The sequence below is a fragment of the Filicampus tigris genome, chromosome 16 (assembly GCF_054856515.1).
Source record: "Filicampus tigris isolate MCC_2025a chromosome 16, RoL_Ftig_1.0, whole genome shotgun sequence".
Classification (NCBI taxonomy): domain Eukaryota; kingdom Metazoa; phylum Chordata; class Actinopteri; order Syngnathiformes; family Syngnathidae; genus Filicampus; species Filicampus tigris.
Window position 1 is genome coordinate 8869807 of NC_141232.1, and position 23562 is coordinate 8893368.

Consider the following 23562-nt stretch of genomic DNA (forward strand, 5'->3'; position numbering starts at 1 on the left):
CAACACAAACATCAGTGGGTGTAAATGTGATTTATTAGATATTTAAAATCATTGCTTTGCCTTGTGAAATTAGCCGCCATTTGACCCATTAACACAAAAGGTTGTGGCAGATTGGAGTGTAGGGGGACACTTGGCTGAATTGGTGTAGTAATGGTTAATCTAACAAATGAGAAGTAAAGCTCTAGTTGAAAACCAATACAAGTTAAAAACAGCAAGGAAATAGCTTTGACCGCGCTAAATACAAAAATACATGAAAAATATATATGTAGCATGTGAACCACTCAGAACAGGTTGACGCGTTAATAAATTAAATCAAAAACGGCTGCATGACACCCATGAGTGTGAAGATGAAGTTTGTTTGGACGCCACTAGGTGGTGCAAAGAGGCCACCTGGTCATTGCTAAAAACCCTCCAGGACTACAACCATAATATACTGCATATACACATCTATTAACACACTCAAGTCCCTTTGTGGCTGCCTCGACTTGACCTGAGAAGAAACTAAACACAAACACCGACACAATGTCAGCGTTTGAGAATTGACTGGTAGGCATTCAGAAGTTGCGTTTTTCTTCACCTCCAAACACAGAGGATTGACACGTCATGATTAAATGCATACAAAATGGTTTCTTAGTATGAGGGGATGAAAGAGACTGGGGCGGGATCAAGCAGGCGGTAACCCGATTGGTTGGCCAGTCTTTCAAGTGACAGAGGGGGGGAAAAAAAAAAAAATCACAGGCGATGAGGATGCGAGCGTCTCCCGCCGTCATATCACCGTTGTTTGAGAAGCGCTCTGTACATGGCGAAGCCCAGCACGGCGAAGACGGTGGCGCCCACGCTGGCCCGCAGCCAGAACGTCGAGTTCTTCAGGTCTGCTTGCGCCATGTGCCTGGTGAAACATTAACAACAACAAACTGTAATCCAGGCATTTAGTAGAGGAATGCCTTGATTTGTACCAAAGCATTTTATAATGAATAGTGACTTTTGTGACAGCCATCCTTTTCTGACACAGTTATGTCCAATTTACACACACACTACCTATTGTTCTCAATGTTTTTTTGTTGTTTTTTTTTTAAGTCTTGTGCGCTGACCACTATCCACATCGCTGCTGTAAAAGCAGAATTTCCCCACTGCGTGACTCAAAAGACTCATTTCACACTATTCTATGGAGAAGCAGCGTAGACTTGAGCACAAGCACGCACTACAGGAGCTGCTGTGGAACTGCAGCTGCTCCACAACTACACGGGGAAGGGGTGCGACTACGCCGAAAGTCAGGATATCACTCTACATATGAACCTGTTGTGAGCGACCCTGCGCAGTTGGGCCTTAATGCTGCGCAGCAACTCCATCTTGAGGAGGTTCTGACACAGGCAATAGGTGCACTTGTTGCAGGCGCACATGCAGCGGAGACGGGCGTGGCTGCGGGGGGGAAGAACACACACGAGAACGCGTGTATGCGCATGCAAAACAGACAACGCGCATAAAACGTGGAGGTGGATTTACAGCAAAAGGACGTGGGCAAGCTATGCACCAGTCGGCAGTCTTGTCATAATTGTTGCATTCATTTAGGAGTTTTTTTTTGTTTTTTTTTGTAGCAAAAATTGGAAAATACCTGAGCAGCAAACTCAAGCAGGTCTGCATTGGTTGCCTTCTTAAATAACACTGAGCTAATCAGTAGCAAGATTGACTCGAGGTAAGTCAGCCCTTTTAGTTCACTGAACGGCTTTTCAAGCTCTGCTGAGCAAAGTGGTTTTAATTGTGGCAGAGTTCAGACAACACCATTTCTGGAAAGCTAAAATGAGATTTCGAGGCTTTGGCCGGCTTAGTGCTGGTTAATCTACTGAAAAACCAATTTGATCAGAGTGCTTTCAAGGGGTTAAGACACCCTGTAAGATCTGCAAAGTCTATTGAAGACTTCTGATCTGGCGTGTTTGAAACTCCTGATTAATAGCAATAAAAAGAACGCGTGGACGTCAAGTTGACCTCAGCACTGGTGGAGTTACAGGTCACGTTTCAGGGGTTTTCAGTGAGGTCAATTGCACTTTCTGCAGTCAAGCACACAATAAGGCCAACATTTGACCTTACTTAACTCATTCACTGCCAGACATTTTCAGACCCTCTTTTACCCTAACGTTTGAAAAAAAATTTGAAAAAAATATAAATAAATTCCTGGGATTGAATGGCTGGACTGTGAAAGGACAAGTAAATTTGTCAATGTCAGTGAATGAGTTAAAGAGTGTCCATTAACTGAAATTTTGTTTTGTTTCACGTGTTAAACATTTCAGTATGAAACTAACAAGTACTATAACCTCGTTACAGCCGAACTTCAGTTAACCTTTTGAATCTGTAGCGTAATATGACCAACAAAACGTAGGGAGAGGGGAAGAGTTGTAGATGGAAATTAGCGACCTAAAATACTCACGGGTACATGGCCATGGTGGTGATCCTCGTGTAGAGATCTTTGCTGGGGGCGTCGGTCGTGTTACACGTGAACGGCTGGGGCGGGTGGAGCTTGTGTTTGCGACAAAAGTCGTGCGGCGAAAGGCTGTACTGCTGCCGCACTTCGTGCAGGTCCGACTTGGCGGCTATCACCACGCACGGAGTTTTGCTGTCGATCAAGTATTGCTGCCACACACACACAAAAAAACAGCAGAGTTCCCCTGCTAATTCACAACCCCGCTTCGGTGGAACGTATCTACGAGGGATGTTCGTAAAGCCTCACTAAAACAGGTACATGTTCCAGATGTGCAAAAGCAAGTGTGCGCACCTTGTACATTTTGGCGCAGTACTCAAAGGAATGCGGATTGTTGACGTCATAGACCAGGCAAACCACATCACAAGCCAGGTCCACCTCTGAGATGAAGTCCAAATCTGGCATCATCTCATGGAGCTGGAAAGGAGATTTGGTGAAAAAACAAACATGGTCCACTTCGCATTTTTTTATTTCTGCCATTAACAGTATACAACCATGCATTACCTAATAATAGATTTTTATTTTGAAGAATAGTAGTGATATTTGACTTTTGGTGTGTTTTCCGACAGATTCAAACATATTGCCACAGTAGGCGCACTCACGAAATTCTCCCTTTTTTGCTATTCGTATTAATCGTTAAAAGTCACCTACCAGCAAATACTTCTCTTGACCGTACACATAAGTTGTGCTGATGGCGTACAGGGACTTGTGGTCTTCTCTAATCCGCCTTTGTCGCTATGGTGACAAAAATAAAGGCCATTAGAATCAAATGACAGATAACATGATAGCTAGCTGGTGACCTTTAAGAGGGCTTAATTCATTTGTTCTGCTCCACGGAGTCATCTTCCCATTCCATTAACTGCTGTGGCACACGAGTGACTATTCCGTCAACCAATCAGAGCACTGCAGTTTGACTGGCCCCACCCATTGGCACCATATCACTCGGGTGCCGAGTGAACGGCATTTGTGTTTGGTGATGTGCCACGAAACCCAAAACGCATCCGTGAGTGAAAATGCTTTTTCGTTTCTTCACGGACGCTCGAAGCCACTAATTGTAAAACTGAGGCTCCACCTCCGGTTGTCATGCTAACAGAAATGGCATTGTTCAATTGTGGGGAAAAATTAAAATATGTCCTTTGTGGTTGTTGTTACACGTGACCCGCTTTTCCTTGCCATGTTATTGATCATGTAACCGGACAATTCTGAGTGGATTGGCACACATTCACCAACAGACCTGAAGGTTCTTCCCTAGGAAGGCCTGTAGGAAGCCACTCTTGCCGCTGGCTCGGGCACCCAGGACGTTGCAGCGGAAGACGCTGCGCTGGGTCTGTTTCTTCTGCAGATCGATGCGTTTGTTTCGCGTCACTGAAAAGCAAGCCAAGGCGCAATTCGATGATAATGCTTTTCATTTGTTCACATTCACTGCCCCAAAAAAAAAAAGAAAAATTCTAAAGCAACTTTTTTTTTTTTTTTTGCATTGGCTACCTGTGATGGCAGCTGCTTGGGACTCCTGCTCATAGATGATGGAGTATCCCAGGTAACCCAAATACTCCAAACTCCGCTGGACATCCAGATACGTCGTTAACCTGTGCATGGCAGCTGGACGTGAGTTTTGAAGTAAAGCACATGGAAACGCAAGATTTTTTTTTAAAAAGACTCACGTCCACTGGGAGAGGTATCCCTGGTATGTGATCCATCCCTGTTCATTGGTGCACACAGTGTGGTTGACGTCAGGACCCCACGGCATGTAGGGAAATACTTTGAACAGGTCCTTCACCTCCTCTGGCGACAGGGCACAATCCCTGTCCTGAACTCACAAACACACTCAAGTTCAGTGTGTAGGAAACAACATGGTTATTTAATGATAACACGAATACAAAGTAGAATATCATTCCATTTTATTTGTTATTTAACACATGATATTGTGTCACACATTTCATTTTTCGTGAGGAAAGCTACTATTTGACACGCTTCATCCGTCCTGTGACAGTTATTTAAAATGACATTTTTTATGATTCAGTTTGGTCACACAGTCTGAATCTGACAACTCACTTTGTCGTGTTTGTCAAAGACGCTCTGAAGAAAGAGGTAAGCATTGTGGTTTAGCTCTGTGGTGCAGTCAGGAGGAATCTTGACTCTGGGAAGAGGGAGAAACATATAACCCAATTCCCAAAAATCGCTGCGTCAAAGGAATTTGAAATGTCACATTTTCCAGCACTTACACAGGGAAGAGATATTCCTGCGTGAGCTCCAGGTCATCGTCATAACCAAACCTCCTGAGCACAGTCCAGGTGGTCTCGTGGCGACCGCGCTGTATGAAGAGCGTGTGCAGGAACAAGAAACCTAAAAGGAGAAAATAAGCTCAGCAAACAAAGTCATATTCAAATACACTGAGATGAATGAAGTCTGACCTTTTAGTGTGAGCCCGTTATCCTTGACTCCATCGGCCATGTTTCTTCTGACTACGTTTTTAACGTCTTCTAAGGCCTGGGACGCCAGTGGCGTGTTGAAACAGGTTCTCTACATGGGAGGGAAAAACCCCCCCCAAAAAACCACTAATCACAATGATGTAGCAATTTGGAAGGCAAATAATGCCCATTTCTATCAAGGTCATGTCGAGAACTGCAGTATTTGTTCACGAATAGGATATGACGAAGGATTACCTGGAAGAAGTTGAGCTCGTTGTCATTCAGGATGCCATCGTTGTCCAGGTCAGACACTTTAAAGATTCTAGTTAAAGCTTTAATGCAAGAAGGCTTCAGCTGTATGACAGATAAACATGCGTGTCAGCCTGTATGCGCTTGTATGCAAAACTTTAAGGAGCAAAATATCACCCATCAGCCCATTTCAACACTCTTGCACGACTGAGCTCACCTCCTTTTCTTCTGGACAGTACAGAGGTCCTGTCGGGTGAAGAACTGCCTTCTGAGCGTAGTAGAACAGCTCTGAGATGTTCTTCAGATTTTTGGCGGAGCACTATGAGGAAACAGGAGCATACATATTGGCTTAAAGAGCAAATTTCAATTGGAACTTTCAAACCAGAGCACACCATAATGGCACTCCGTACATCAGATTATTGAGATTCAAGCATTATTTACTGAGAAAAAAAATGTATAATCTTTGGCAGAATCATAAAAAGGTTCTGACTGAAATGAATCTTGTAGCAGTGAATGATTGCTTATCTTACTGTGAAAGCGAAAATGTTTATGCATGTTTTTTTTCCCCCCCCTGAGGGTTGAAGTCGACCCATCAATTATCGTCCTTCTGAGAGAATACAGCAGCTGTGTTAGGGGTGAGAGAATGCCCGCGTCAAAGGTACAATGCCGGGACTGGGGTTTGAAGTTTCACTCTCACTTCTCCCACCCCGTTGTAATGAAAGCAACAGGATAAGTGATATGGAAAACTGACGAACAGATATTTCCAATTTATATTACCTAGTTTTTTTTTGCTTGCCTTTGGCAAAAAAAATGAACATGATCATGTTGATGTCCTGCTAACTATAATTGGCAATGAAAAGAGCAGGCATCTACAAAAACAAATGGACCTCCATCGTAAGCCGAGGACCCTCTGGATTTAACATTTAAGTGAGGGGGTCTTTGTCTATGTCAGCAGACCCAAACACACTGGTCTTTAATGTTATCTTACCTCCACGCACGTCTCAATGTCCTGGTATTGATTCATGATAGGCAGGATGGTCTCCATGCTGCTGTGCTCCACTAGGTCAGATTTGTTGCCCACGAGGATCAAGGGCACCCTGGGAAAAAAAAAAAAATCACATGTATTACATAAATACCAAAACACTACCATCTTAAACATAATGGCCGCTATTTAAAACAATGATGCCACTATTTAGCTATAATTGACATGTCATAATCCATACTGTTGAAAATTAGGATAGAGCATAAGAAGCAAGTGAAAACTATCAGACATTTTTCAATAGAGTTACAGGACAATGGCTAAGTATATTAAATTATACATAAAAATAAAAACAATGAATATGTGATTGAAACGTAGACTTTCATTTTCAGGAGCTCAAAAATATCTAACCAAAGTGACCGGGGCTCCCGATGAATTTTTATTTTCACTATCAGACCTTAATCTGAAAATGTAGGGGTGCAAGTAAAGAAAAAATTAGGGCCACACATAAATAACAAATTGACTTGCGAAGTAAACATATTTCCCGAAATTACTGATACATGGGTGGAAGTGTGGACCATACGTTTATCAGCAAAAAATAAAACCCAGCGAATTTATTATTCATACATGCACGAGTAGATGAAAATTTTAGTTGCACTGCCTCAAATTCTAGGGGCAGTCTGGAGCCCTTTAGTGCCATAAAAACTGTATAACCAAAACATATTTTAATATTTGGATGAAAAATGTTTGCACCATACACTTAAAAACAGCGCAGCCAGCCCAAACAAATTGAGTGTCAGGGTAATTACAACACACCTGCTGTCTTTGTCTATTCTGTCATTGATGAGGGGAATCCAATGGCTTGTCACCTGGGAGAGGACAACACAACATTGAACACTCACTAAAAACAAATACACACACTGGTATCCCGGCACAACGAAATCAGATGTGTAACAAAAATTCTGCATTTACACAGAAAATAACGCTCACTTTTAGGATGTCATATTTAACAATAAACAAATTCTCTTGTTTTAGCTCTCATTGGATTGTGCAGGTGTCCCTAATACAATGCTATCCCATTGTTGGAAACACTCCCAAGCTAAATCAACAGCAGCCAGAGCAGGGTCCTTGCTCACCTTTTCAATTGACTTCTTGTTGTTGACCGAGTACACTATGCAGATAACATTTGCCTGTAAGAAGAAAATGGTCCAAATCAGCTTCTCATATATGGAGGAACAACATTGCAAATGAGTGGAACATCAAAATAGGAGAATAGAAACTTAACCAACTTTAGATATTTCTTGATATAGTTGCTCGTCTGACTGCTCAGCTTCTGCAAGACGGAAACGGACAAAACGTGTTTTACTTGTTAACAATTGAAAGACACTGTTGTTACTACATATTGTAAATTAGTGGTCCATATGGACTGGTAGCAGTATTGCTTTACATTAAACTGGTCCATGGTGCAAAAAACGCTGGGGACCGCTGTTGTATACAACATATCCATCCGTCCATTTTCTGAAGGAATTCTCCTCGGTAAATATTGTGGCAGGCCACGCTCACTGACCTTGGACGAGAGTCAGGGTACACCCGCAAATGGTTGCCAGCTAATCCGAAACAACACTTACATTCACACCTACAGAGTCTGCATGTGGAGAACATGCAAACTTCACATAGGAAGCCAGAACCTCAATTCAACCCCCAACCACAGAACTGTGAGTCAAACATGCTAACCACCCCACCACCATAAACAACACAGTACCTGAGTAATCTACAATGTGTGTGGGGACCCTCTCTGGGGTGACGTCTGCTGGGATGGTGATCTCCTCAGCTCGCAGAGGAACCTGACACGTTGAAAACAATCACTTGCATCAATAAGCAACGATGAATCCATTTATTGAAAATAGATTTGCATGTATGAGCATCACCTCATCAGGAAACTCCTCACTGACCAGAGACATGATCAGTGACGTCTTCCCCACCTTGGCTGTACAGATAAGAGAAACATGCATCAAAAATGGATGTATCTCTGGCCTTCAACATGTCATTTTTAATAAACACTTGATCGAGGCACTTTTGTTTGAGCTACAGTATATGTTTGCAAATCACAGTTCCCAAACGTATTCTGAATATTGTGAGTCAAGCCTTTCCGACACTTTACTGCAATAACAGCGATCTCCTATAGTTTAATAGAGGAATAGACATTTTTAGAGCTTTGATTTTTTTTCCATGTTGTCATGCACCACACACAGGGCTACTAAAGTGCTAGCCATTAGCCTCCTCGCTAGCACACATAAGCGGATAAAGCGCTTTGCAGCCAAGCCACAATGAACACACTCGCTACTTACGTTCCCCAACAAGCAGTATCCTCACGTCCTTCCTCATGTTTAAACGGTCCTTTCTTCAAAATTGGGGACCGTCTATTGCTTCATGAAGTCCCCTCGTTGGCTGTCACTCCTTCAGTAGTTTGTCTTACGTCAGGCCCAGCGACTGTCAAACTGGGCGCCTTTGTAGGACAAAACGGACGGTCGCTATTTGGTGTCGCTCTTCACGTTCTTCACGCCTTACGTCACAGTGAGCACTTTCTTAGCTCAATTCTATTGCATTTTAAAAAATAGTCGACTGTTATGCGCCACGATTTTGGAATGGAATTCACGTTTTCGGCGGTTCCATAACATTTCGCAGTTGTTTCAGGAGCACGCCGACCTCCACTACCCGGCAACTACGGCAATTCGTAGGGGGACAAACTTGTTTTGCTATTATAAAAGTTGAATGTTGCCCTCAAGTGTCAGAAAAGCGAACTGCAGATGCGTCAACGCCTACAGGGCATTTTGAAATTGTATTCGATAATAAACATAATTAATCAATAATTTCAAATAATTGAAGCTAAGTTATATGTACACGTAAAATTATTTAAGTTAAGTAGCCCCTTCCCCAGATTTATATATGTATATTTAAAAACAAAGTATAGAGATTATAAATAATCTATTTATGTTACAATAGGAAACGTGTAAAAAACGGCTTACTTATATTACTGTGAAATAAAATAAAACAAATAATGTAGAAAATAACAGTTGGAACACTTGACCAAATTGCACTGAACAAATGACTCTGAGTAGATCAATTACAGTATAAGAAAACAGTTTAATGAAAACATGGTTGTCAGAACTGTATACAGTACAAAAAAGTTCAACTCAATATAGTTTCTAATGAAGACTATTACAATTGTTATTTCAGCAGTAATTTAACAGTGATCTCATGGCACAGTGCAGGTTACCATTCAAATGTTGTCGCTGTATAATTCAAATCCTGCTCTCCAGTTTTCATCGCTTATTCCTGATGTTGGCCTCAGCTGCAAAGAAACAAAAAAAATGTGCAGTTGTTGACATTTCTGTGCTTACTCCCCAAATCCCATTTCCATGCTTACTGGTATAATCCTGGAGTGTCATAGGCCTGGACATGACCTGTCTGAGAGAGTCTAGCCACTGTCTTTGCTCGCTCTCATGCTCGCACATGAGGACAAATTGCCGCTCAGGCGTTTCCACCATGAGGCCAAATTTCCACTTGTTTCCACGGGTGTGCTTTGGGACACAGTCCCTAACAGAGTAACTGTTGCTTTCTGTGCCAAGGAAGATGACCCCCAATTCCTCAGCACCCTATATTCACAGTGACAAAATCACTTTCAGATATACAATCGTGTTATTGCCAGACACTTGTGCACGGCGAAGGACTAGAGTCAAATAATACAAGGGTTGGTTCTCACCAAACAGCCTTTGAAATAGAGCAACTTCCTATTTTGGGAGTCCAAAACGAACCACCTCTTTTTGAATGGTTCTTTTTGCTGGTAAAAAAAAAAAAAGGGAAAAGAAAAAAAAGTATGAATATATATAATAACACACGTGTGTTAAAGCCACAAGAAAACAAACAATATACAATAAAAAATAGAGCAACTTTTCCCCCCCCCACATATTCACAGCTTTCCATGCATACAATAGTTAAAAAATTAAAATAAAAAAGAAAGTCTGCACACTTGCGTGAGCAACTGAGCTGGGTACAGAAAGCCTTTGCTGAGGACAAGACAGCGTTGTCCAAAAAAATGGATATTATTCCAACAATCTAATAGTTAGCGCAGACACATGGTAACATAAATGGCTTATTTCATTTGAGGCGCAAGAACTTACCGATGGCCCTGTTTTTTCCATGTATCCCTCTTTAAGGTAGTTTTGTGTTATATTTGGTATCAGCTGACAATGAGAGTTAAAGATTTACTTACATTATAGCCAAAGAACATACAGGTTCTTATCACTCAACTCAAGTTTATTTCTGTCACTTCTCAGTTGAAATGAAAATATTTGCACATTATTAGTTCATGTTTGAAAACAATATTTTGGGTGCTTACATCAGCGTCTGTTCCAGCTGGGTATGCAGTCTTTAGGTATGCATAGCGAGCAGCACGTAGGGCGTTGTACCATGTGACTATTTCCTAGAGTACAAAAAAAAGAAACCCATCAGCTACAAAGTAAATGAAATGAGAATAAGGAAAAGTCAGTTCGTTATTCGGATGATCACAGAGTCCCACCTCAGGGCTCTCGTGATACACATAAAGGCTCCTGGTGTGGTCGTTGTCAAGGTAAGTAATCTGCATCCCATGGGGATGACCAATCTTCTCTGGCTGAAATGTTACATTCAAGTGCTTGATCAAGATGAGGGCTTTTGGTCCTTTGGACTCCTTAATAAAACAAAACGAATGTTCACATCCGTTTTGGCTGACAGATTGAAGTAACATAAAGTACTTGAACGCTATTTGCAGGCTAACTCACATTTTCCTTGTAGTAAGCCAGAGTGAATTCCTTCTCAGACAAAACAAACTTCCTCTTCAGAAACTGTGTGTTTTCCTTTCCTTTCTTCCACAGCATCCCTTCATAGAAGCCTGCAATCAAATTAAAACGGGGACTTCTCCTAACATGGATAGTTAACGGCTGGATGGGTGAGAGGATAAAACATCACCTGTGGTGTAAAATGGAGGTGGATACTTGGTCTCTCCTGTGAATTCCAACCTTTCATATTTGGCTCGAATCCACTGCTCTCTTAACATTCTGGGAAGTCAAACAAACACGAAGATTTTTCAAGGATAATTTAGGGTTCAATTTAGTCTATTTTTAAATTCCAGGATCAGCAGATACTGTGTATATTTTGATTTCAACATTTTTAATCCAAACACTTTATGTACTCTATCCTATTAGTTGTATTTCTTTTGACACCTATCACATGATGACATACAGTTTTGCCTCATCTTGCCGGTAGTTGCACATTTCTTAATGTGGCACTGATCATTCGGTTTTGTGATTGGTTTCAAGATACTGTGCTGGAAAAAAATATACTTACGCACAGTCAGTTTGCTGTGGTCGATAGTAGTAAGGAGGAAGTGCTTTTTCATATAAAGCTTTGGCTTCGGCATTGCCACCGGATTTCATCACCTTCCCCCCAGTCCCCCAAAAAGATAAGATAAATGTCATGTCTCATCAATCACATTTTATTTATATAGCACTTTTCATACATAAAAATGCAACTCAAAGTGCTGTAAAACATTCAAAGCAAAACATTAAAAAAAATATATAATAAAAAAAAATCTGTTCATGCCCCCCCTCCCAACAAACCCAAGACAGATATCCAATGTCAATTATTTCATTCCAATATTGTAAAAAAAAAAAAAAAAAAAATCACTAAACTATCATATTGTACACTATATATGTGTGTGCATACCTCCACAAGCTCATCTTCCCAGTGATCAAGCTTTATGGACTTTACTCGGCTGGACAGGTTGCGGTGGATACCAGAACAGTTCAGACACACAAACAAACCCAACTTGTAAGATGCCCAGTCCGGATCTGATGGGAACAAGACAAGATTAGGTTAGTTAGTGTTCTAGCCAGGACAATGACAAACTGAACAACACACACAGGCCTCACCGGGCATGCCACAGTCTGCACAAACTTTGTTCTCTGGCAGCTTCACCAGCTCCAGTAAGATCCTTTTGTTTCGCTCCCAGTTTGACATGATGCTCCACAATGAGGCTTTTACACGTAGCGGTGGCACAATCGAAAAGAACCACGGTGTCTACATAGTTTCGCAAGTGGCGAAACGCAGTAGACACAAGAAAAGTGAAACTTGCGAGGTTTAGTTAATGTCACAACACAAGGCGGTCCTTCCTCTTAACCCAGTTCATACTGCAATGACAAGTGTCAAGTGCCGAGGGCTTTTCTTTTCACACGTACGAATGCTCCTCCCAATTTCATAGTTTGAATAAAGTGAGGACACTTTGTAAAATTTGAATAAAACTTTATTTACTCAAAACAAAATCCCGATGTAAAAGTGTACAAATATAGAGTAAGAAAAAATATTAGTAAAAACGATTACATGTGTGAATGTGACATTTACGGCTTGCAAGCCAACAATTAAGACACTCCATACATTATGTGGCCAGTCGCAATTTATACAAATTTCTTACTATTTTTCACATTCTACTCTCACAATAATGATTAAAGATCCACACTTGCTCTAAAAGCAATTCCTATGCGATTGGAAACACTTTTCAAAAAGCAAAGTAAAGAATTTATAATTGCTACGGAGTATAAAACACAAATGTACAAAAACACATTGAACAGGTGATCAATTTTGTGCTGTCTTTCAAAGCACCTGAAGATGTGCTGAGTGCAACACTGCATGTTAGACAAGTGATGCCAGAACATTGTTTTTCCCATCTTAGGGTGCACATGTTGAGACTTCTCTTGGTCGCAGTTAAGTGAGTTACTTAATAATAAAAGTAAGTTACCACTGTAGTTGGAGTTTTTAACCCCAGCAAACAACACATACTGCACCACACCTGTGCCATATTTCACCCGGAACCCATAACTTCTTGTGAAAATAAAGTCTCTGTCGTCACAAGTACATGTAGGGTTTTCTCTGAGGATTACGGGAAGTTTTTGGAAAGATACTGGAGAGTATTCTTGCGGAGACCCAGATGGATGGAGTCCAGGTAATGTAGAAACCTGATGGAAGAAGAGACACTTACTGCATGCACGAAACAAACAGTTTCACACTTTTATTTATAGCACCGAATAAGTGCCCGCCTGAAGAAACCGGTGCTTAACCGCATCCTGGCCTACTGCCTGCTCACCGTCGTTTCACCTTTCCTTGCTCCTTAATCTGCTCCGACCTGCAGATGGTGCGCAGGGCTGGCAAATAGTCCACCGCAGCTGCAGATCTGTTGCCCAGAGTACTAAATGTTCCGCTGCACACCACACTCTCCATAACATCCCTCCTCTGCTGCACAATCCTGGAATAAACAATGCGCTCATTTTCTTATTGGAGCAAGTTGACACAAATAAAAGGCTCAATAAACATATGTTGGACTCACTGGGGCTGACAGAGGCCGCTCTGAGTGAAGCTGTAACATTCGCAATGAGAGGCCACAGGGAGGGTGAGTTCCGCCGCGGTGTCCTCTGCCAGCTGCCCCTCCAGCTGCCGGGCTCGCTCCCAGGCTTCTTCCGCAGAGAGCCGACACTTGTGGAAGCTCAGCGCCTCCACCGCAGTCTGGATCTCCAGCGCACGCTCGGCCACCGCCCAGCTCAACGTGTCCGGCTCAACTCTGGACTCATCAGTCATTCCGTCCTTCAGAGCTGCAATGACCTGCAGGGGCCCCCTGTGAGCATCACCCCCGTGATGAACAAGTAAAGAGTCTATGTCAGACATATTGTCGAAAAAGTCACTTATTGAGGCGAGACACTTGGAGACAGGAAGACTCTTTTGACGCTCCGCAGGAGTCTGTGGTTTCCTTTTTTCCATTTGTGGAACTGGTCTTTCAGTGGGTTCCTCTTTGGCCTGAGGTCCGTCTTGGTGCTTGCAGAGAGAGAGGAAACTCTCCTCTGAATCAGAGTCTGAGTGTAGTCCATCCTGGTCAGGTAGGTAGTGCTTCCTCTTGTTCCTCTTCATTCTGTGGGACACTTTAATTGGACTGCCGTCATCTGAGCAATCTGATGCCTGCAGCAGCCTCGCATGGGAAGGCGGCGAGTCAGACTGCGGGTAGGCAGCTGGAATACCAGAGGGGGGCTCTAGTTTGTAGGTGGAGATTAACTGCGTGCGTGGTAAAGGTAAGAGTGTCTCCATGTTGGAGTAGAGCAAGTTGACCCCCTGTCGAGTGCTCTCCATGAGCAGCTCCCAGCAAGCCATCTCATTTGTCTGAATCTATTGATGCAAAATGTATTCTGTCATTACTCAATGCATATACTATCATAGACGAATACTGATTAATATTATTATTATTTTTTAATTATCTGTAACGTACACTTCATTGTTTCAACAGTGATAGTAATATAGCTTTATAGACAACAGTGCATGTCATGAGTCTGCGGTTTACCCGAAGCAGCTCCCAAACATCTCTCTCCGGTTCAATATTCAGTAGGCCCAGCCGGCTCTCCGTACAGCCGCTTTCACATGGAGGTCGAGGTGACGTCGCAATCAGTGCACACGCGTCTGCTGCTTCACCATTAGTCTCACGCTTCAGTTCATTTCCTAATGTCATCAACATGTACCGAGTTTAATTGCCCCATCCAGTCAATAATTTGACTGCAACTATGAATAATATTAACACCACTGAACTTACCCTTCGGGTTGGTGTCATCCGAGGGTGACGTCATGTGGCGGCCCCCTGCAGTTCGAGTCCAGCATTGCAGCTGCAACAGGCTCTGTCTGATGTCACAGCCGTTGAGTTTGAGCAGCGTGCCGACGTCACGCTGATCGGTTCTCGTGTCCTCAGCCAGACACAACAGGCGCAGGTAGCTGCTCACATCCAACTAAGACAGGGAGAGATTCTAAGGCACAACTGAAGCATGTGGTGAATGAACCCTGAATGAGGCCGCCACGCACCAAAGAGGGGGTTTTGAAATGGATCTCTTCAAAGTTGCCGTCAAACGTGGTGCTGAAAGCAGGATCTGCAAACCAGCCAATGTGAAGGAAAATCAACAGACCAGACAGGGCAGAATCCTCCACAAGTTAAATACCGCTCATCTCTCAGTAGAATGTGCTTAATGTTGCGACCTCCATGCTTTTACTAACCACTGGTGGTGAGGATGACTGGTCTCTTTGTCGTGCTCATGAACGTCTTAATGGCAGCAAGAAAGCCAGCATCTTCGTCAAGAATAACATCCACTTCTTCAAACAAAATGAGCGAGGTGGCCGTCCTCTTGCTCGGCTCCACATTCTCTTTCGTCGTGGAAGCCACGGGTGATTTGACTGTGATGTCTTTCTGTTTTCGGGTGTCCTCCTGTGGTTTCACTTTCTTAGAAGGGGCTATGAGGTGAAAAACAATTACTACTCATAAATACTCAAAGGTTTTTTGCATGGACACAGTTGAATACGGGTGTAACGGTACACGTGGGTATTAATACCTTTCAGTATGGCATGTTCGGTTCGGTCCACTTATTAGCGCAAGATTACGAATGGGCGCTATTGACTGTTGCACGCGAGAGAGGAGGGTGGCGCCACTAAAGAGGAGCAAACGAATACGCAAACAAAGCCAGAGCTCGAAGTTCCCCCCCCTTACACTGCGGTCTCCTGTTTGGGAACATTCTGGCTGTCCTGTTAAAATCGCAGATGGGGAAAGGTATGTGTTTAAGTCCGAATGAAATGGCCGGCTATGCTGTGGGTAGCACGTCTAACGTAATAACACTTAAAACAACATCATCCGACTTTGAATGTTTCTTAGACGGGGAAGCAAGCAGTCTTTTTAGCCAAAAACAAAGTATAACAGCGCTCTCCTTCGTTCTCCTCTGCTCCTCTCACTAGCTGTATGATGCGTTCATGTACCTCGGAAACATCACAACTCAGCAAAACACAAATCCGACCACAACACAGATAACCCATTTCGTTACAATATGCTGTTCCACATTCAAAGATTTTAATGCCTAAAAAGTGTAAATAATTTAAAGACTTTAAAGTTACTATATTTCATTATAAAGAGTTTTAATATCGTTAGCAAAAATTCTAACTGTTATTGTATGTATTTTTTTCATCACAAAAAGTGTATATATATGTACTGTAATGACAACTTGTCTTTAACTTTAATACTTGGATGTGTCATAGTCATAGGTTGTTGCTGCTGTGTGTTTAAAAACTTCAATGTCTTAATAATTTACAAAATTAAGATGTCTTTATTGTTAGTGTATTTTTTATTCTGGTGTAATTTCTTAGAATATCACCCGAAGAGTTCACTTTTATCTATTTTTTCTAAAGAATATACCGTTTACGTGTCATCTTTTCAAAATAGCCTTTTTTTTTTTTTTTTTTAATCAGTTGTTGTTTTTTCGTACCGAAAATATACCCAACCGAAGTTTCCAAGAAACCAAACTGAATTGTGATTTAGCGTACCGTTACACCCCTACAGTTGAAGCATTTACCCTTTTGGTCATCTTGATTATTAATGCTCGGTGGTCCCTTGTTGGCGGGTCGGCCGATTTTGAAGAAGTTAGCTAAAGAGGTTGGAGCCAGGCCTCCTCGTTTCGCACCTCTGGGGGAGCTGGGAGGTTTCCTGGGTGATGAGACAACCTTGCGAGGAGAGTTCAGCTTCCCTGGATGATAAAGAAATGAATTGAGTTGAGTTGACTTTTCAGCATCTTTATGTGCAGGTTAAAGGAAGTCAATTGTGAAAGATTTACACCTTTTTAAGACCACTTTGATCAAATTTAGGAGCACTCATTCAATTCATGTGACCACTGATCAAGACTTCAAATCAAATGTAATTTCTTGGGATAATTAATGTCTTCATTTTGGGAAGCCTAATTCAAGATTTAACGCTCCAAAGACATATAGTTAAACGACAAGACAGCGTCTGTCATGTTTGTACGTACTTGGAGAGGATCCATGCTTGCCAGTGCTGCTGCTAGTGCTGTAGCTGTTGAAGTATGCCGGCTTGTTGGCATTGACTCCTTGACTGTCCACCTGGTGCGACTGAGTGGCCTCCTTCAGCTGGGACAGAATCAGACGGCCACTCCGTTGAGATGAAGCGTTCACCTCAAACACCTCGGAAGACCAGGAGGGAGATAGACCAACATGTAAGGCGATGGTCCACAGGGACCCACAGGACACATTAAGTGCTGTGCAATCATATTCTGTCTTCACCTTAAAACCCAACTCCTGAGCACAGGCATAGACTGAGGCAGTCTTTCCTATTCCCGTGGGTCCTGTAATTAGGACTGTATTGCACAACGAGTCCTCTGCAAACAGGGGGTCCTCATCGCCACAGTCCCAGTCAGAGTCTGCAACGGAAGACAAATGATCAGACATTCCTTTCACAAAAGTAGGGCAGACTATGAAAATTTAAGGAACAAAATCTTTTTAAATGACAAACCGTTGCTGCCTTCCTCTTGTTTCTTTTCTTTCTGCTTGTTTCTCTCCTCCCTGTCTGCACGGAGCTTCCATTCCTTCAGCCAACTGCACAAGAAGAACAAACAAACGAAAAAAAAGCGAACTGAGTAAGTAAGCTGGTTATTTCAACATAAAAAACAAAAAAAGCCATTTTGGTGCTTACCTGTGCAGCCGCTGCACAGAGGCTGCGTTGCCTATGATGTCACTGGAGTGCTGCGGCTGATATTTTTCCGTCCACAACACATCCTCCTTGGCCTCAACTGTGGAAAACACAAGAGATGTTCTTCTATTTGATTCTGGTTTACAATAGCCAATGACATTCAGACAAGCTGTGGGAAGAAGACTCGACAAAACAAAAGAGAGCCGACTAAGGATAAGAAAGCTTCTCATTTTGACAGGTGGAATTATGTGCTCATTGAAGGATAATCGTAGTAACTCACCTTTCTTCTCAGTGTCCTCACACAAGTCATCAAGCACAACCTCAGCATCCTCTTTTCCAGGCGAAGGCTTGTTCTTTTCCTTATCCAGTTTGGTTCTCTGGGCTCGTCTTGTGCGGCCGACCCTCTTTGAGGGCTCTGGCTCCTGGGTACAAATGTTTTCTTCATGATGGGCAGCCCGCTGCTTCTTAGCTGCTTTTGCCACCTTGTCGTCCATCCTCTTCCTCTTTCCACCTACTGGCTCAGGTGACGACAATGCAGTTGCAGACTCTGTATGAGATCAGTTAAAAAAACATGTTTGCATTTTCTTGTTTTCAAACATTATTTTTATCTATTTAAAACGGAAGTCAACCCAAAGAATATTTTTTTCAAAAATATGTTCCCAGCAAGCCCACTAGTTGAAGCCCGGCATTCTGATTCATTTTGCATTTGTGGAATATAAGTTAAGCAGCAAAATGCACTCGTTTTTAGCCATCTCTGGGGGCGGCCATTTTGTCTGCTGTCAACAGAAAATGACATCAAAACCGCTCACAACGACCAATCACAGCTGACGTGTTTTCTGAATCTGAGCCGTGATTGGTCGTTGTGAGCAGTTGTGGTGTCATTTTCAGTCGACAGAAGACAAAATGGCCACCCCCAGAGATGGCTAAAAACGAGTGGATTAACACTTATTCCACAAACGTAATATTTATCAGAATGCCTTGTTTCAACTAGTGGGCTTGCATAGAACATATTCTTGAAGAAAAAAAAGTTTGCGTTGACTTCCCCTTTAAGCTATCAAACGATTTCTATCAACAAGAAATAAATTCATATTTAGTTCTCGAATGTTAGATAACATCCACTCTATTATTGTTACAGCGTCACGTGTGTAAACTGTCTGCACGCCAGACTTACCTGCGTGTTTTTGGTGATCAGCACGTCTGGCCAAGAAGCGAGGCAGAAACGTCTTACCGGGGAAGAGAGGGTTTGAGGTGCTGACCTCCTCCATCAGAAGCTGACGAACTTTTTCAGACATCTCAGGCCTCCAGCCCGAACCCTGGAGGAGTGGGAAAAAGCACACTTTACACAATAGTAGTTGAATAGCCACAATAGGCAGGACTCTTTATATTAAAATCTGTTAGAATTTCGGAATGGCAGCAAGTGAGCAACAATCATTACAGAGATAAAGAAGAACTTTTTTTTTTTCAAGTTTAACATACTCGTTCACAAAACACTCCACGTTCCGGTTTTGTCTTCACGCCCAAGGAGCCATTAAGAGATATACAAGGGTCAGACACTTGGATGCAAAGCTCATTGAGACGAGACAGTTGGGGAGACTCGGGCCAGGGTAGACTCCATAGAGGACAATCTATCATTGTACAAAGCACAGATCAATTTGATGGAACACATCCACAAAAGTCAAGACAACGTATTAAGTGTAAACAAAAAACGAAGATGTTGACTATACCATTTGGTATTTGCATCATGTGTACAACTGGTTGGAAAGAGGCACAGGAAAGGGTGTACGTCTCTTTGGTTGCAGCGGCCTTGGCCATCTGCCTCTTGAAGGACTCAGGCAGGCCACTCTTGAGAAACTCTCTGCGAGCCCTGAACTGCTCGTCATCTTGGGAGTTTTCAGAGGCCTCGTGGCTGCCCTCATCAAAGATGGAAATCACAGAAAATGCCTTGCGAGCATTCTTCTCCTGGCCTGGCAAGGTGCCCTTGGAGTCTTTCGGAAACACAAAATGGAACCATTCAGGGACTGAAAGAACTTATAACAAACAGATGGACATTAAAATGGTACTAATGGCCGGAAACGCTACCTGGGGGAGCTTTAGTAGCTTTTCCCAACACGTCATTTAGACTGCGTAGAGACGTCTTAGTTTTTCTTTTTTGTGGTCTCATCTCAGGTGAAGCAGTCTGGTCCAGGCAGATGACAGAATTCTGAAATCAAGCTCCAAGTTAAAGTATAATAGAGCTTTACAATGTAAATTTCATCCTTTGTGTGAAAACAAAAGGAAGCTTGCACTTGAGTAGATCCATAATGTTTAGGCATCTATGTGCTTTAATAAATTCATCCATCCATTTTTATTCCTTCAATCAATTCATTCTTCATTAAGGTCGCAGATAACTACAACTGATGTAAGGCGCATCCTGTACTGGTCAGCAGCCACATATAGACAAACAACCATTCAAAGTCACAATTACACTTATGGACAATTGCCAGTTTTCAATGAATCCAACTTGCACGTTTTTGTAATGTGAGAAGAAAGTGGAGAAAACCCAACACAACCATGTGATGCATGAAGCATGACTCTTGAATGAGTTATTTGGCTTTTGCAAACTGCATTATGTGTACTTTCCCTCATGAATGGTAAATCGTACCTCATCTTCAAAATAACTTTTCGAGATGGAAGCCTCAGTCCTTGCGGAACGTCTTAAGGTGCTCTTCTCGACGGCATCTTTCTTAATCTGTTGAACGGCTTTTGCTTTCGCCACCAATTTCTTCGCCTTCTTCTGTTTTTTGGAGTTATCCGATGCCTTGAAACAAACAAGAGCATGAGTTTTTGAGCACCATTTAGTTTATTCAACATGGCTGAATTATTTCCTAATATATGACAAATATCTTACTCACATGACAGGCCAAAGACTGATTTTTGCCACCTCCAGATTCATTTTGATGAATTCTTCTGAATTTTATCCTGATGGAACGTATTCATGAATCGAAAGTGAATCATAAGGTAATTGATTATCAGACATGCATCGATACTAAACGCTAACACTATTCATGTGTTACCTGATTGGACTCGCTGTAGTGTCAGGTGGACAGACCATCTCTGCTACGTAGACTCCATGTTTGGACTTCCGTATTTTAGGGGGTGATAACATAACAAAGGTCTCTGCAGAATGCTTCAAGCGGTCCACTTTTCTAACAGCAGACGTTTTTGAAGTTTTAAGGGCTTGCTTAACAACAGCCTCTCTTCGAGACCTCCTCACAATAGGAGTAGCGGCATTTAAGGAAGCCTCAGGTTCCTCCTGGATGTCATCAGATTTAGGAGGCAAGGTTTCCTCTGCGACCTTTGATGAGGTTGTGACTTTTTCTGCTGCTTTCCTACATTTTCTTTGTGGTTTTGTTTTAGTAACCATTGTGTTTTCCTGAAAGTCGTTTTCCTCGACATCTTTCTCTGCTGGTTGCTTTTGCTTGGCCTGGTTCTTGCCCAGCTTTGCTTTGGAGCCATCCAGGATGGGTTGTTTGAAGGCCGCCATGAACTGTCTTCTCTCTACATCAGGGTACGTGGGGATGGAGTCACTATCAAGCACAGCCAGGTCAAGTTCGTCCTCTTCAAGAACCACATTGGATTTCCATTTAGCTGTTACAGGCGACGTGTGAGGAGGTGATGCTTCCTTTACAAGACTTCTCGCACCCTTTCTCCTGTTCATTAGCAATGCTCCCCTTCCCTCAAGTTTTCCTGCTTCCTGCTTTGGTGATATGGTGTGCATTTGAGCCTGAATGGTGATGGTTCGAGGTGAGACTTGGACAGAGACCTCTGTAGATGCTACATTTTCTTTAGAATTCGAGGTATCCAACTGCTGAGTGTCCATTTCATCAGCTTCTTGAGGTAACTTATTTTCTTCACACTGCACACCAGTCTTCTTTTCTTCACCCTTGACCTCGCTCTGACTGCGCACAAAATCCTCAAAGGAGATCATGACCGTGTTGCTCTTCAACTCAGAGTCCTCATTAACCTCCGCGTGGACAGCACAAGAATTTTCCGCACCTTTCTGCTCAGATTCAGACTGATTTTCCTCCTTCTGTTTATTCTTCCTTGAATTGCGTACAGCTTTTGTTTTAATTGGTTTCACTTTGTCCTTTACATGCGCAACCGGAGATGAGGCGCCATTAATTGACACATCTAGTTCAGGTTGGCCGTCTTTCCCACATTTAGAGGCACTTTTGTGACATTCGCCTTTTTGAGCCTGCTTAACAGGCTGACAAGTGTTCTCCATTGATTGATTAGAGATATAAGCATCAGCGCTAATCTGGGCCAGCAGAGCAGCTGTATCACTGCCAACGACAGCACTGTGGCAAGCTGTGGCCAAGTTTGATTCCTCCACAATAAAGCAGCTATCCCCATCATCTGAGATAACATTTTCAAGATCCACAAGTTTACTTGCAGTTTTAGTTGTCTTTCTCCTCCGTTTAAGAAATGTCTGCTTGTCCGCTACTTCTAGGTTGTTGTGTTTTTCTGAAGACCGCTGACCAATCCCCTTAGAGTGTTCAGATGGGTTGGACTTTACTTTGGAGGTCAGAGGCCCACGGGTAAAGTAGTCCATGATGTTATTGGAGCGAGGAGGAGAGAACGGTTTCTCCACAGCTTTCACCACAGGAGAGAAGTAGCTGGTGATTGTCTTGGCAACAGCACTGCCGCCATCATTGCGAGATTTATTGCAAGGCTGGAAACATAAAGGAGTAGGAAAGTTATTCACACATGATTGGTAACAGCTATTACAAACAACATGTCGCTTTTGTGTGGCAATACCTGCGTGTCAAAATCCTCTATGACAGATGCCATTGCCACGACACCAGCCATACTTTATAGGGACCTGAGACAAAAAGGAACAATCATAATAAAATAACAATAAAATTCATTCAACTAAAACTATATTTATCTTTCAGTTTATACAAATGGCATTTGTGAGCAAGCAATTAGCTAGATAATCAATTTCAATCAATCAATCAATCAATCACAATTTATTTATATAGCACTTTTCATACATAAAAATGCAACTCAAAGTGCTTTAAAACATTCAAAGCAAAACATAGAATTATCTTCAATCAAAAGAAAAGTCCTTAATTTGACAGCATTCAGCGTCTCTGGACAGTGGATACTGTCAAAGAAGACAAAATTCACTAAATCTGAAACAATTCAGAATTAACAATGCCAAATTGACATAAAATATAAAGTCACTCGTTCGTGGCCACTTTAAATATATTCATGTCTTATCAGAGCCAGCTGAAAGACAACTATACAGGTATACAGTACATGTTAAACGTCGTTACAACAAAAGAAAGCACCAACGTCAGTGTGAAACTCTACAGGTAAATAATGACCTAGTAACAACACATTATAATTGCTAACATTGAGCCTTGTAGGGTGACACTTGCAGTTCTTGTCCAAGCTGAAGTACTGGTAATATTATTGCCAAAACACTTACCGAAAACAGTAACACTTCAGAAACTCCCCGACCTCGTTTTCTGTTTACGTTTCCGTGTCGACAGCAGAATAAACGTCCACAGTCAGAGACTGACATCTATTTGCTGCTAGCATAGAAGCAATCTACGATAGAAAACAACAAGCTAGCAAAATACGATGACTTCAAGAAACTTTGCCGCTCAACATTTCCCAAAACCGGTCCGCACATCCTACTAGCATCACTTTTGGATGTAAATTTGTGTTTTCCAAAGCGTGGACGTTTGAAGTCCAAAAAACATTATTCCGAACGAGTGTTTCAAAAACGCGCCAGAGTAGTTGTGAAGCAATGGCGCCAAAGATCCGCGACCCTTTGCGTCAACAAATTCCACCAATCAGAGGAGAGAGAAAAATTTCGTCATGG

The 23562-nt window shown here is 42.4% G+C and overlaps 3 protein-coding genes across 4 annotated transcripts; all 3 read right to left on the bottom strand.

Moving 5' to 3' along the window:
* Positions 1 to 15: 15 nt before the first annotated feature.
* rhot1a (ras homolog family member T1a) lies at positions 16 to 8835 on the bottom strand. 2 transcript variants are annotated; one of them, XM_086054859.1, is made up of 20 exons: positions 8458 to 8835; positions 8038 to 8096; positions 7872 to 7953; positions 7399 to 7442; positions 7246 to 7299; positions 6926 to 6978; positions 6119 to 6227; positions 5348 to 5449; positions 5137 to 5235; positions 4885 to 4993; positions 4696 to 4816; positions 4526 to 4610; positions 4135 to 4280; positions 3959 to 4059; positions 3708 to 3838; positions 3125 to 3208; positions 2768 to 2890; positions 2423 to 2625; positions 1297 to 1419; positions 16 to 889 (listed from the first exon to the last, which is right to left on the bottom strand). In XM_086054859.1, exons 1-20 carry the CDS (start codon positions 8492 to 8494, stop codon positions 772 to 774), a joined length of 1983 nt encoding a protein of 660 aa, XP_085910985.1. In that variant the 5' UTR covers positions 8495 to 8835; the 3' UTR covers positions 16 to 771. The 2 variants fall into 2 exon arrangements, with proteins under 2 accessions (XP_085910985.1, XP_085910986.1); XM_086054860.1 differs by lacking the exon at positions 1297 to 1419.
* Positions 8836 to 9233: 398 nt separating this feature from the next.
* On the bottom strand, positions 9234 to 12320 carry adap2 (ArfGAP with dual PH domains 2). The gene is made up of 11 exons (XM_086055725.1): positions 12079 to 12320; positions 11873 to 11997; positions 11495 to 11586; positions 11117 to 11205; positions 10930 to 11039; positions 10689 to 10838; positions 10509 to 10592; positions 10291 to 10353; positions 9873 to 9950; positions 9537 to 9765; positions 9234 to 9461 (listed from the first exon to the last, which is right to left on the bottom strand). Exons 1-11 carry the CDS (start codon positions 12164 to 12166, stop codon positions 9433 to 9435), a joined length of 1137 nt encoding a protein of 378 aa, XP_085911851.1. The 5' UTR covers positions 12167 to 12320; the 3' UTR covers positions 9234 to 9432.
* Positions 12321 to 12427: 107 nt separating this feature from the next.
* atad5a (ATPase family AAA domain containing 5a) lies at positions 12428 to 23538 on the bottom strand. The gene is made up of 22 exons (XM_086055425.1): positions 23164 to 23538; positions 22488 to 22551; positions 20744 to 22401; positions 20582 to 20648; positions 20332 to 20487; positions 19770 to 19890; positions 19415 to 19675; positions 19167 to 19315; positions 18862 to 19003; positions 17971 to 18237; positions 17694 to 17790; positions 17514 to 17596; positions 17285 to 17421; positions 17014 to 17185; positions 16564 to 16734; positions 15224 to 15457; positions 15035 to 15099; positions 14772 to 14961; positions 14526 to 14680; positions 13527 to 14353; positions 13287 to 13445; positions 12428 to 13158 (listed from the first exon to the last, which is right to left on the bottom strand). The coding sequence occupies exons 2-22, from the start codon at positions 22536 to 22538 to the stop codon at positions 13080 to 13082; spliced, it is 5241 nt and encodes a 1746-aa protein (XP_085911551.1). The 5' UTR covers positions 22539 to 22551; positions 23164 to 23538; the 3' UTR covers positions 12428 to 13079.
* Positions 23539 to 23562: the final 24 nt, after the last annotated feature.

Coding starts and splice junctions, on each gene's coding strand:
- rhot1a (XM_086054859.1), bottom strand. CDS start 8,494: ATGAGGAAGGACGTGAGGATACTGCTTGTTGGGGAAC. Junction 7,300..7,398: donor TATATCAAGAAATATCTAAA/GTTGGTTAAGTT, acceptor TTCTTCTTACAG/GCAAATGTTATCTGCATAGT. Junction 3,839..3,958: donor CCAAGCAGCTGCCATCACAG/GTAGCCAATGCA, acceptor CTTGCTTTTCAG/TGACGCGAAACAAACGCATC.
- adap2 (XM_086055725.1), bottom strand. CDS start 12,166: ATGTCAAACTGGGAGCGAAACAAAAGGATCTTACTGGAGCTGGTGAAG. Junction 11,040..11,116: donor ACCTCCATTTTACACCACAG/GTGATGTTTTAT, acceptor ATTTGATTGCAG/GCTTCTATGAAGGGATGCTG. Junction 9,462..9,536: donor GACACTCCAGGATTATACCA/GTAAGCATGGAA, acceptor GTTTCTTTGCAG/CTGAGGCCAACATCAGGAAT.
- atad5a (XM_086055425.1), bottom strand. CDS start 22,538: ATGGCTGGTGTCGTGGCAATGGCATCTGTCATAGAGGATTTTGACACG. Junction 19,004..19,166: donor GTGGAGTGTTTTGTGAACGA/GTATGTTAAACT, acceptor CCACTCCTCCAG/GGTTCGGGCTGGAGGCCTGA. Junction 17,422..17,513: donor ACAAGAGGAAGGCAGCAACG/GTTTGTCATTTA, acceptor CTTCCGTTGCAG/ACTCTGACTGGGACTGTGGC.